The sequence below is a fragment of the Pelmatolapia mariae genome, linkage group LG15 (genome assembly GCF_036321145.2).
Source record: "Pelmatolapia mariae isolate MD_Pm_ZW linkage group LG15, Pm_UMD_F_2, whole genome shotgun sequence".
NCBI classification, from domain to species: Eukaryota; Metazoa; Chordata; class Actinopteri; order Cichliformes; family Cichlidae; genus Pelmatolapia; species Pelmatolapia mariae.
In genome coordinates, this window is record NC_086240.1 from 30,683,359 (window position 1) to 30,696,586 (window position 13,228).

At 39.6% G+C, this 13,228-nt stretch overlaps 1 protein-coding gene across 1 annotated transcript in view; it reads right to left on the reverse strand.

Annotated features, from left to right (window-relative positions):
- Positions 1–1,103: 1,103 nt before the first annotated feature.
- The window catches only part of lama4 (laminin, alpha 4), a 32,762-nt gene continuing 20,637 nt past the window's right edge, over positions 1,104–13,228 (reverse strand). Inside the window, exons 21-40 of the mRNA XM_063495680.1 lie at positions 12,720–12,884; positions 11,997–12,142; positions 10,994–11,156; positions 10,770–10,903; positions 10,331–10,502; positions 9,998–10,129; positions 9,760–9,902; positions 9,210–9,339; positions 8,900–9,037; positions 8,628–8,761; positions 7,512–7,676; positions 5,360–5,507; positions 5,061–5,254; positions 4,780–4,969; positions 4,531–4,686; positions 3,203–3,362; positions 2,635–2,762; positions 2,434–2,527; positions 1,845–1,964; positions 1,104–1,765 (exon numbers count right to left, since the gene is read on the reverse strand). Coding sequence (XP_063351750.1) covers positions 1,620–1,765; positions 1,845–1,964; positions 2,434–2,527; positions 2,635–2,762; positions 3,203–3,362; positions 4,531–4,686; positions 4,780–4,969; positions 5,061–5,254; positions 5,360–5,507; positions 7,512–7,676; positions 8,628–8,761; positions 8,900–9,037; positions 9,210–9,339; positions 9,760–9,902; positions 9,998–10,129; positions 10,331–10,502; positions 10,770–10,903; positions 10,994–11,156; positions 11,997–12,142; positions 12,720–12,884 — 2,958 coding nt within the window. The 3' untranslated portion in view covers positions 1,104–1,619. The remainder of the gene's footprint in view (positions 1,766–1,844; positions 1,965–2,433; positions 2,528–2,634; positions 2,763–3,202; positions 3,363–4,530; positions 4,687–4,779; positions 4,970–5,060; positions 5,255–5,359; positions 5,508–7,511; positions 7,677–8,627; positions 8,762–8,899; positions 9,038–9,209; positions 9,340–9,759; positions 9,903–9,997; positions 10,130–10,330; positions 10,503–10,769; positions 10,904–10,993; positions 11,157–11,996; positions 12,143–12,719; positions 12,885–13,228) is intronic.

Genomic DNA, 13,228 nt, shown 5'->3' on the forward strand with positions numbered 1-13,228 from the left:
GCATTGATGACGTAATTTCAATGGAAACGGAACGTACGTTTCAGCCAATGACAGCACCCCCCCCCCCGAAAAAAATCTTCTCTTCTTCTTCTTCTTTGTGTTTAACGGCGGTTGGCAACCAACGTAAAGGAGCATTACCGCCTCCTACTGTTCCGGAGTATGGGTCAGACAGTGAGCTTACAATCTGTATCCAAATCAAACAAACAAAAACAAAACAAAACAAAACAAAACAAAACAAAACAAAACAAAACAAAACAAAACAAAACAAAACAAAACAAAAAAACCCTTACCCCCCCCCCCCAAAATGACTAACAAAACAAACAATAAAGACATTTTTAAAAAGAAAAACAAGAGGTTTGTAGCAATCTAATATAGCAGTTTTGTAGAAACCACACAGAAAATTGACATTTAATGATTGAAATCTCTTCTGTAGTTTAACTTCCATTAATGAAGTTAAAATAAAGGATGGTATGAGATACTGGTTTTTAAAAGCAGAATAAAAGCATTTATGACTGTAACCTATATTTTGTCAGTGATGTTACATTATGGTTGAATTTTGTGTCTCAATTAAAACAATTAGAAAACGAAGAGTTTTCAACCAGTTTTCCAGTGTTTTGCCTTGGTATTTATTGCTTGTCTGTGATTAGGCTTCCCAGTTATTTCACCTTCTGTCTTAACTGTCGTGAAATATTTTCCCCCCTGAAAATGATGTTCTTCTGAGTAAAAACAAAATAAAAAACAAACATTTCTGAAAGAAAAAACCCCAAACAAAAAACAGTTACTGAACACTTATTATGACTTTTCATCTTACATCACGAGCATGCTCTAATTTCCACGCCCACATAGGACATATACTTATTGGCTGCTTTGATAGGTACACTATTCAACTGCTAACTAAACAGCCATTAGACTGCTGATCCGCTTGGATTGTTGTGTATGTGTATGTGTCGCCATCTAGTGGCTGATTAAACTGACTGCAAACAAGTTAACTACCTTCAACAAGATTGTGACAGTTGTTTAATTTTCATCTGAGTCATTGGGTGGACACTTTGGATGTACATGTCACTGGACTGTGGAAAAAACCAAAAGAAAACACTCCTGTGTTCTGACCATTTTTAATTTACTGAGTATATCTGTGCATTGTTGCATGCATATACGAGGTTGATAATCAGTCTCAGCTGATTTTGGTGTTAATGAAATGAACAAGTGCACTATAGGAGAACACACATGTAAAAAAGCTTCAGTGGAGGTAAAATGTTATTTATTATCAGAAATAAAACAGTACAAAAGGAAAGCTTTGAAAATGAACTTGTACAAAAAAACACATGTGCCATCAAGATTATGAAGTGGAGGAACATACAGTAACACAGTTAGTGTGTGTGTGTGTGTGTGCTTCACACTGTGGGCTGGAGGAATCAATCTGATTTGTTTATTTATAACGGGTGTTTGCTTTAATTGAATGGACGTTTTGGTCATACTCTTGGTGGGAGTGAAAAACAAAAACCGACAACTTCTACACAAAAAGCACACAAACGTGTCAGAAAGGAAAAAGACTGATGATATGGGGTTTCTACTATGCATTTGGTCATTGCTTTGCTGAACTAGAGATCACAGAAATCTTATGCTGCTGGACAGGTTCCAACACTGACAGCTCCGCTGACCAGGACCGCTTTGCTGAAGTTTACTCGGCTGTTGTTGATTGTCAGGTTTCTCATGCAGCCCACATAGGCCTTCCTCGTAGCAGCACTTTCTGGAAGGAAACCATCTGAGAGGAGGTAGAAGGCATTATTAACAGCTTTATACCGACAGGACAAAATCAGGAGGAGCAATTGTCACCAGCTCACCTGGAGTGCCACCAATAAATACAGGCTTTCTGCTATCTGTGGAGCTGGGGCTCAGAGGTCCCACCACATGGTTGATCTCAGAATCCACATCCAACTGGACAACGTTGTCATCCCGTATCACTGAAACCAAACATTACAGAACGCTTTCATTAAACATTAAACTTGACTAGCTACTGTAAAAAAAAATAAAAAAATAAAATTGATTGTTTTTTTTCATTATGACACAAAAAGGCGGTGGTGCCTCTCGCCCCCCGCAACCCTGAAAAGGATGAGCGGAAGCGAATGGATGGATGGACACAAAAAGAGTGACTGAGCCCATTAACTCATTCCTTGACACAGAAAGCTATTTTCAGTCAGTCTTTTTGAAACCACAGGCCTCGCCCCCTGGTGGTCTTTAAATAGAATGCTGGATTAAGGCATTTGTGTGTTTATTCCTTTTTCAGACGTGGAAGATGTAACATTGCACATACAATATACAATGCCAGATTATTTTTCAGAGAGTGATCTTAGTGTAACATTAACAGTGCTGCCACAGAACACATCAGTTCTGAATAATAAACCTACAGTGTGATCACAAAGGAATTCTTACCGGTAATTTTGTGCCAACTGCCCGAACACACTCCCTGTTTTGGTGACACCTTTGTGAAGAACTCACGAGTCCCATCATTTACAAGAACCACCACCTGCAAAAATACTAATGCTATAATCTGTCTAGAAGACGACAGTTCTTTTGAACGAAAAAACTTCATTTGAACCAACACGAATGTGTGTATTTTGCGTAAAAACGTACCGCTCCTTGATGAATGTACACAGTGAAATAGTCATCTGCTGAGTGCACATGTAGTAGCACCCCTGATGCCACACGAGGGCGCACCTCCATCACCAGCTCAAACCTCAGTCCCAGGTTGAAAGAATCATCTGAATTTGGAGGAAGATGACGTGAGGTCTGAGTTATTCTTATTTATTATGGCCCCATAACCCTTTAGCTACGTTCATCAGTTATTCTGAGGTGGGTGCGAGTGTGAAATCATTTGAGTCCTGAGTTTCTTAGGGCTCTCAGCTTTGCCTTTTCCTCTTTTGTGCTTCTTTAACACTCACACATTTTTACCACAGCTGCACTTAGGCTATCGAGTTCCCTCAGCCAGCCACACTCTCCTCGTGAACACGAGAGAGACTGTGGGCCTTGTGAGGCTAATGAACTGTGTAATTTAACAGATGCTCAGTTTGCAAACAGTTGCAGATAGTGGAAAAATATGTGTGGTGTTACTCACTGTGAGAAAGATTGCACAAAACTCTGCATACAACATATTTCTAGGTTACAGAAAAATAACACAGACGTGAAATTGCTAGAAACACACCCAGGACAATGTATCCTCCTTCTTCTGAGAAGTATGTTCCTCCCTCAGAGACTCCATCAAAGCATGGAGTGACCCCAAATGTGTCTGCCACAGAGGAGAGCTGCTTTCCATCAAGCTGAAGGTTCTTTATACAGCCAGTAAAGCTGTATGCAGAGTTTCTCTGAAGATGAAAGATAACAAAAAGAATGATAAATTAAGATAATCCACACAGAAACAAACCTAAAAAGGCATCACAGAATATTTTAAAGAACTACTAAATAACACATCCACTTATCCACAGTAGTGCTCATATACTGATTTTTCTACTCTAATGTACTAAGTACTGAAAGTGTTTTCTACTACAAGCCTCAGTCACATACACATCAACACAGTACTTTTACTCTAAGTGCTCTAACATTCATGCACACTTTCACACTCCAGTGAATGCATTGGGTTCAGTTTCTTCTGTCTTGCCCAGGAATACTTCAACATGTAGGGTGGAGGAGCTGGGGACCGAGCCACTGACCTTTCAGTAGACAACCTATAATGGTAGAGTAGAGCTCTACTTACAAGCAACACAACAAACTCCTGCTCACTACAGTATATTTGAGGACCCTGCAGCTATAGCCCTATTTGGTCTGGTATGACTAGTGGCTCTGTATGGCTAATGACGGCTAATGCTAAGCAAAGTTTAAGTGAATGTAGCTGTGCAATCTTAGTGGTCTGTTTGATAACTTTGTGACTCTTCCCTTATAAGCTCATCTTATGTAATTTCAGCATTTAACAGTAATCCCCACATTTGACCATAGTAGTTGTCATATAAGCTGTCTTTAAGGCCGCATTAATCAATATTTTCATAGTAAGACTGAGTCATTTGGTGACTTTGTGCAATGTACAAGACATTGCTTTTAGTGTCACACCCCACAGAGAATTATCACCTCACACTTTTACATTTTATCAGCTTACAGTGAAATGGAGCTAGTACATCAGAAGAATGCAGCAATTATTATTTTAAACTGTTAGCTAAAGTCATTCTTATTCATCAGGAACGATCTCTGAGTGCCTTGTGCTCCGCCCACATCTGAAAAGCAGCCAATTTTTGAACAGTGGGATTAATAGGAAGGAGAAGGGCTCCACTATATCAGCTCCAATACTCGAAACTGAGAGGAAACCTTCTTTCTTAAGGTCACAATAGCGGTTTCCTCTTGTCTGTGGGAACAGACAGGGCTGGATGTCCACACATTTTCCGGACAAACATAGGGCTATAAATAAAGTCCTTTATAAGATTCCAGTTGTCCCATTTTTTTCTGTTGCTTAATGTTTTTCACATGGCAAATTTTGACTTGTACCTGAATATTCTTCTGGGCTCTCCCTGCAGGAACTCCTCCAACATAGAGGGGGCTGCTGATGTGCCAGGAGACGTTGTTTCCCTGAACGCTGTCTTCCAGCATTGTGAGCCCATCAACTATTAATCGCCCCACATTCCCATCACGGATAAAAATAACCTTTGGGATGAGAAGAGGTTGTCTCTTACATAAACAAACACTCATGCTGGCATAAATATAAAATTCAGTGATGGAATGAATTCATGAACTTACACTGTGCCAGGCACCATCATTGTATTTGTCTTCACTCTTGATTTTAACTCTTTGGTCTCCTACATTAAAAGTGTACACAAGTTTCCCATGGGCCAGAAAGAGTGCCATGAAATTGTCCTCTTGGGCATCAGATACATAAAAGATGAGGCCAAAAGATGAGTGGGTCTTCATTGACAAGGAGAAGTGGGACCTGGAAGAACAAAGATGCATTTAATCACACAAGAATTTGTGCAGCTTTAAGCAGACATGACACTGAGGTTAAAGTTCTTGTCTTGATCTACCTCTGAGAAAGGGAGTCTGGGAAGTCTGCGTAGTGCTGCCTGCTGTTGGCAATGCTGCCGAACCGGAAGGCGTGGTGAATCGATTTGGGACTTGAAGAAAGAAAGCAGGACTTGATGTTTGGCTCTGCTGATTCCTGGTCATCACTTTCTAGCTCAGTCAGCACTGGGGGGAGGCTAGATTTATCTCTGGTGACCTATGAGAACATTTATTAAATATCAGGTTATCAGTCAGCCCAAAAATGTTTGTAGAACACATTCATATTTAACTAAGTCTCCTGTACGTGCTATTTTCACTTCACCTTTTGTGACTGTTTGGTTCCAGAAGTGTTAGTCCTGTGCCTTGACAGCAGTGCAGCCGGGGGTCGCTGTACAGGACAGCCCTCCAGGGAAATCTGGACCTTCTCTGGGTAGCTCTTAAAGTCCTCAGGCTCAATGTCCCGGTCTAGTCTACAGTGACACGGCAGAAGTGTCAAACACTCTCAACACATTATTCATTGAATAGACTGTATATAAAAGATGAAAGCACTAACCATAATGTCACCTTTGGTTTCAGCAAGTGTTTTGGCTCCCAAAATATTGTGAGTTGTTTTTGGGTTTTTTTTGTTATTATTTGGAATAGCCAGAAGTGAATATAATTTATATGGATGACAGGAGGAATTACTAAGTTGCCAGCTAATGCTGTCAATTCTCCAATACACATACCTTCCAATTAGTGCCACGTAACAAACGAAACATCAGTTTTCACTCATGTCTTTATCCTGTCTTCCTTCTCTCACCTCAACTGGTTGCGGCAGATGGCCGCCCCTCCCTGAGCCTGGTTCTGCTGGAGGTTTCTCCCTGTTAAAAGGGAGTTTTTCCTTCCCACTGTCGCAAAAGTGCTTGCACATATGGGGTCATATGATTGTTGGTTTTTTTCTCTGTATGTTTTATTGTAGGGTCTACCTTACAATATAAAGTGCCTTGAGGTGACTGTTGTTGTAATTTGGCGCTGTATGAATAAAACTGAATTGAATTGAATTAAAACTAAAGCACAAACTTCTTGATTGGTGTGTACTACACACCCACACAGATAATTCCATTAAAAATGCTAAATGTGTTTGCTAAAAATGCAAACACAGTGAGTGATCCATTTCTCCGAGTCCAAATTGTGGAGGTGAGGTGTAGCAGACTACAATCCACTACAGTTACCACTGTCAGTACACTTATCAGCCAAAGTGACCACGCCTTTGGGACTTGTCAAAATCCAAATGGATGAGTTATGAAAAAAATAACCCACTCTAGATGATGGAGTTCATTTTAACGTTTATGTGTATCATCAATACACAATAACAGCAGTCTCAAGGTGTTTTTTATTGAAAGGTAAAGGCCATACAATATTAGAGAGGGACAAGCTGTGATCAGATGATCCCCTATTACTAAGACCCTAGCAAATATGCCTGTGTGGGCCTACAGTGGGTAGCTGTGGGTGAACTGTGGGGTGGGGGTTGGTATAGCAAAACCCACAGTTACCCAGGCCCTCAGGGGTAAGTGTGGGTTTTGCTATGCCCTTTTGGGTCTTTAAACCCTACACCCAAACTGGCCTCCTTATGGTTAGTCCATGCAGACCGCGCAGTTGTTTTCATTGGAGGCCCCATAACAATTTTCTGCTAGCAGGCCATAGTGGGTTTGCCCAAATGGAGCTGCAAAGGGCAAAACTATGTATCTATCTCAGTGTTTCCCAGCCACTGTACAGCGGCACGTAGGTGTGCCGTGAAAAGTGATCAGGTGTGCCGTGGAAGATTATCTGGTTTCACCTGATTAGTACTTTAAGCGACCGGTGTGAGTAACGGGCAGAACAATTAGATTCTCTTCCACTAGAGTGCAGTTCAACTACCTGCTCTAATTAAATGGGTTTCCAACTGCCAGTAAAACAGAAGAAGACGAAGAAGAACTATTACGCACGCTATGCCTGGTGCGTGGGGAAAAACTATCATTATGCTATTTGTGACATTTTTGTTTGGTGGTGTGTCGTGTGATTTTTCTAATGTGAAATTGGTTGGTTGGGAAACACTGATCTATCTATCTAGCTATGAAATGGCTTTTTAACATTTACTTCACTAGGACAGTGGAAGACACACAATGAATGGTCTCAGGGCAGATTCAAACCAGGTGTCTGCATTAACCTCACAATATATTTGTCACTTACTCAACCGAGTGAGCTAAATGAACACTCTGCAATACTACTGCTTTCACCATAGATGGTAGAATTACCTACAGGGCCAGCTATACGGTTTACTTAACCAAACTGTAAACATGTTTTTTAATGCTGCTAAATATGGTAACATGCATTTTTTTTGGCATTTTTATATTTGCTAAATTTTTCATCTTTTTAGCAGCAAGCTCCATCTCCTCACAGTTTAACTTGAAATAACATAATACCCCCTCTTTTACTGGAGAGAGGGGGTGACTTACCTGTTGATGTAGGCATAGCTGATGCAGCCCGTGAAGTTCTTGGAAGTGCTGCTCGGAGATCCTCCATAGTAGAAAGTCTTCACATCAGAATCGTATGACGATCCCGCGGCTGATGTCGGCCGCTTCTTGAACTGCTTGTCTTCGTCATCCACCAGCAATGAGTATCTGAAGTAAGGAGTTGAAGCCCCTCAGAAGATTTTCTTTAGTTGTTGATGCGCCCCTTTGGGTGCAGGGGCGTATGTGACATTAACTTGTCACCCATGTTTATAAAAGGATCACCAGATCTTATCAGAGATGCAGGCATCATGCACTGCACTAACGTGTTGTCTTATTCTCGTGCTGCTGTTCTTATTTGTTGTTGCATTGCCCAAAGTTGTTATTTTCCTGCAAGATATTGTCTATGCCACATGCAGTGTAATTGTTGAAGATATATAAGGTCTGCTGAAATGTTACATATGTGTGCTTTTGGTCTTTTTAGCTCTAATATCCTCATATTTAACATTTTTGACTAACTACTATCAATAAACAAGTAAATTGATATAATGTGATAATTAATAATGTTTACTAAATGACAAATGCATTTGCAACTTTACAGTAATCCAGATGATGTCCATTGATCATGTTTAGAATACCTATTTTAAAGCACATATTAGCTGGTGGATGTAGTGGCTGTGGTGTAATTCTTTTACTGGTTAGTTGTGTTTTTGCATTCACATTTGCTAGGTGTTTGGAAAAAAATGTGGTTTGGATTAAACTGCAACAAGCTGTGACTAAGATCTTTCTCAGTGTTGCTGTAAAGCATACATAATGGATCTGATACCAAAGCATGCTGACATCTTTCAGAACCTAGCAATTTAAAATAATGAGATAAAATAATTTTTGTATGACAAAAACAATGATCTAAATGTAATTGTGTAATATTACTGAGTAAAAAAACAAACAAACAAAACCCACCGCTAACACGTGGTTAAGTTCCTATATGAAGGTTCAACCAGTGCATCCATTCTTCTTTTGAGACTTTATTTAAATGTATATAATCGAGAGGAAACAGGATGTGGAGCCTCAAAGACTAACACAGATGTGCACCAGAAGCCAACAGTGAAGTTAAATACTTACTTCTGATTGTTCACTGAAGCCAGTAAGAAGTGCGACCTTCCATCATTGTATTGTTTCTTGTGTGATTTGACCTTTACGCCTCTGTTGTTTAGGACCACTGCGCCATTCTCCAGGGAGACACTGAACTCGTCAGACTGAAGCAAAAGAAATGTTTTTTAAGCAGCGCTTAAAAAAGACAACGTTGCTTTAACATTGCAAAAGCATTCGTTTTGCATTTGAAAATGCGCGTCCTAACACACAGTAAACATGTATGTACATGTAGGTGTGCTTACCCCTTCATTGTGGTAGAACAAGAGTCCGCTGGGCTGCAGTGTTCTGAAGTTAAATCCGCCCTCAAAGTTGTCAAATGGTGAAATCTTTGCTGTGGAACCGAGGTAACTCTTTCCAGAGAAATAAGCTTTGCGCGACATCTGTCAAGACGAAAACACATTTCAGTGACCTAGCAGTGACAATATGGGCTAAAGCTGCTGGACTACACTGTATCTTGTCTGTGCAGATGTTTACTATATTTGGTATTGGTTTCAGAGGGACAGTCACATTGCATTATCACTTAAGATGTGACGTGGTAGATGCACAACTTACAAAGGACTCCTCTGGGCAGCCGCTGCTAATACCAATGGTGCCAGGTTCTTCCAGCAGGTTGAAGTCTTTTCTCTGGAACTGGAATCCTTTCACACAGCCCTTCAGGCCAACCACAGAGGACAGCTCTGGCCTATGGGAACACATATATTTCAAATTTAAAGCTGCAAGAAACAAAGTCAGGAAGTTAAAAAAGAAAACTCTACCTACTCCAAAAGTTCTGCTGTTAGAGAGGAAGGTGCAGTCTCCAGAAGCAACCGAGAAAAACTAACCACTTATTTAAAATGACATATTATGCAGTTATTGTTGGAGACGGAAAGCAACTTTCTGGCCATGTGATGAAATAACAAATTTTAAATGATGTATTAGCTCTAATGTAGTCTCCACATATTCTACAAAAAGCTGTTAACAATAAGAATATAGATTATAAAGAACAGAGCTATTTCCATTTGGAGTAATTTATAGTTAGCTGGATGGCTATATATTGGGACTTAAATGATAAATACTAAATAGGATAAATATTATTCCTTGTTTGCATGTATGTTTAGCTCACCTGGATTTCAGGATGCTGGAGGGAGCTCCACCTATGTAAATATCTGCGAAGGGCAGGGTGGTTTTTGGGTTCTCCATGGACTTAACATGACTCTTATCCACCAACAGTATAACCTTTTTTGACTGATGGTAGATCACTGACACCTGAGGAAATGTCCCATCACAGACAGTTATTGTAAGACATTCGCATTTTTAACTTGGGATCATTTAAGAGTTTTAATAAAGACACAAAAAGCTACCTCGTGGTATTTTGCATCATTTATTTGCAGCTTTGCTAAGTTGTTCTCTAAAAGCTTTGGCCCATTGCTGAAGCCAAAGTCATACATTAGACGCAGGATGCCGTTCTTTAATTCCAAAAGAAAGAATTTATCCTGAAAAAACAGAAATGAAACATATTTATATTGGCCTTATACAATTGTAATAAACCAGTTACTGATGGTCATTATTATAGGGTTCATTATGAGAATAGAAATGTTGGCAGTTGACCTGCTTTACAGACGGGTAGCACATGGGTAAGAAAAACTAAAAGCTTTCGAGATGTGAGACTCTTGTTAGTTTTCCAGATGACTTACCTCATTAGCCATGAGGAAAAGTACACCATCACTTGCGATAGTTCGTACTGAAATATCAAATCTTGTGACAGCAGTAAACTTCCCCCTCCTCTCAATATTACTGATGAATGCGTAGCCTTTTCCATCAAATAGGTAGCTTGCAATGCGACTCTGTGAAAATGCCAACTTGTACCTGAGAGCAGAATTGGAAACATGATTTGGTACCTTAGACAATTTCAAACCATCTATGTGACAAATTAAGTTAAGATACATCCCTTGAAAATCAGACAGGCTAAATATGAACTTAATGTTTGAGATGTCAAAAAAATGTCAGATTTCTGTAGCAATGTTCAGGTAAGTTGTGTTTAAATTATACAGTGGGTGGTCAATGCTTGTTGAACTTGTATATTTTTGCCCTTGAGACCCTTTGACACATACATTTAGCCATGCAAACGTTTACCTGGGACACGGTGGAGATGTGGTTACATTTATTTTGTGAGTCTGTTTGAAATTGTAAAGACTGATGACGTCGTTGTTCAACGATGACAATTCAATACAGCCCACGAAAGGTGCAAGACTCAAAGGAGGTGGAAGCTGGTTTGTAACAAAGAAACAGTCACATGTCAGATTTCTAAAAGAAAGAAAGATTTCTTTATATTGAAGAAATGTTGTAATTTATATTACCTCAACATCTGGTGGGACACCCCCAACAAAAAACACTAGATCTTGGGGGTCAATGTCAAACAGGGATTCAGTGCCTGGAGCTTCACCTTTCTGGATAAACTTCTGTTCATCAGTGGAGCTCTGACTTGGGACTGTTAGGAAGACTTTTCCATGCCTGCCCAGTCTGCAAGCAAAGATCTGCAAGTTACCACTGTGACCTCCTCCTAGCTTGAACTTCATGAATGCTACCTGCTCAGCTTTCTCAAAATTTGCTAATGCACATATCACAACAAAAGTTAGCCACACCAACTGTGATGTGTGTTAGCAGGATTTCCCTTGTGTTTTGAGGAGAAGCGAAACCACTGGGACCAAGAACAAATTTTCAGTTCCTTGTCAAGATCAGTGTATTAGTAACTTATATAGCAAAGATTTTAAATATAGCCCAACAATATGTATCATTCTATGACTCTATCACGCTCACCTTTTTGAGTGAGTGTAAAGCTAGAAGGTGCTCTAGTATATGGGACATTTTTCCTGGACTTTAAATATTTGGATATAAATGGCCCCATAGTTCTGCTACTGTTCAGAAACTTCACGTGATATATGTATATAAATTTTAGTTAGGCCTTTCAGGTGTTGAATCTAGCCCAAACTGGATCCTAACCCTATATTTTATTACATACTCCATTTGCCTAGGATTATAATCAGGGTTAGTACTGGGGTTAGGGTCACCTCTGATGACGATTAAGGCTTTAGAGGTTTCAGTCACTTTTGTGTGCTACAACAAATCTGTATGTATGATTTTCAAATAATGCCTAGCACAATTAAAATGGCAACCACTTTTGGTTAAAGATTAGGGTTGTTTTTTTTTTCTTTTAGCCACATAAATTTGAGTGTTTCAAAGACATAAAAATTCTAAAAAAAAAGGGGCCAAATGATAACCCAAAACCCAACCTACCCCAACCTTAACTATAGATATGCTGCCAGTGATCATGTGGATGTTAAGAGGTTAAAGCTCATTTACCTCTCTATTTTGACGTAATTGAAGACTGCTGGCCATTGGCTGACAGGCTTTGAACTCAATGGGATCTCAATTTCTTCAGCTCCAAGTTTATAAACAAACACCAGGTTGTCATTCTTGATGGCCAAGCCCATGTAGTCTTTTACACCCTGAAGGCAGGAGTAGCAGAAAACAGAGTGTTCATTTTACTACAAAGGCTTTAGCTGTGTCATTTTAAAACACTTCAGCATGTTATAATGGTGGTACGAGTTTCCAACTGTGTGGTGTTACTTTATTTCAGTGTACAGTGGTTTCAAAAGCATAACTATGCATCATTTGTGACTAACTACTGCTGGGCCTATTATTCCACAGTGAAAAACATCACTGCATAGATTACAGTGATGGTAAAATCACCAAGGTGAAGCGCTGTTAAAGAGAACAAAGAGGCCTCACATTGGGTATGCTGTACTGTTTCTATACCCTGGCAGGCAGGGGAAAACAGTATTTATGTAAATGAACTTTGAAGTCACACAGATGCACCATTGTCTCAGGCGTCTCTTGGACATCTTTGGAAGGGGGCAAATGGGTGCTTTCAAAGCCATTCAAAGTCATTTCTGTTCTCATGATCACAACATGCTATTCATGCACACAAGCTCCTTTTCATCTTTGAAAGTTGGCATTTATTTTATCATAACTGATGACCCAGAAAGAGAAAGGAACAAAATTTATTCTGCCTGGATTCCTCACATTTCTGTCTCCCAAGTATAGGATGAATCGGTCCTCTATGGGATCCTTGTCAGGGTCCACCCTCATGAATAAACTGATGGATGTCATTGTCTTCAGTTCTTCCAAATTGCTGTGAGGATGAACCTCCACTGAGGACTGTCCGTTAAATTTCATGGAGACCTGGACCTGGGGCAGAAAATACAGGAAACTGAGTTCTCTTTGTTAGCAATTATCATCTTGATATCTGATAGCAGAACGTGAATTTAAAAAGGTTTACAGCTTCATAATGACTGGTGTGAAAATTTTAACTGGAGTAGTGGAGTGGAGTAGAAGGGTTTTATTAAGTAGAAAAATTATAGGGAAGTATTTTGATAGTCAAGAGGGGATGCTGAAATACTAACAAAGCTAACACGTCAGGTATGTGGACAGTTTTTACTTTTCCTTTCTTTTTGTAGTGGTCACCTGTGTAGACATGGTAAGAAGAAATTTCATTTCTAAAATTTTAAAGAAAAACAAAAAATAAGCAAAAA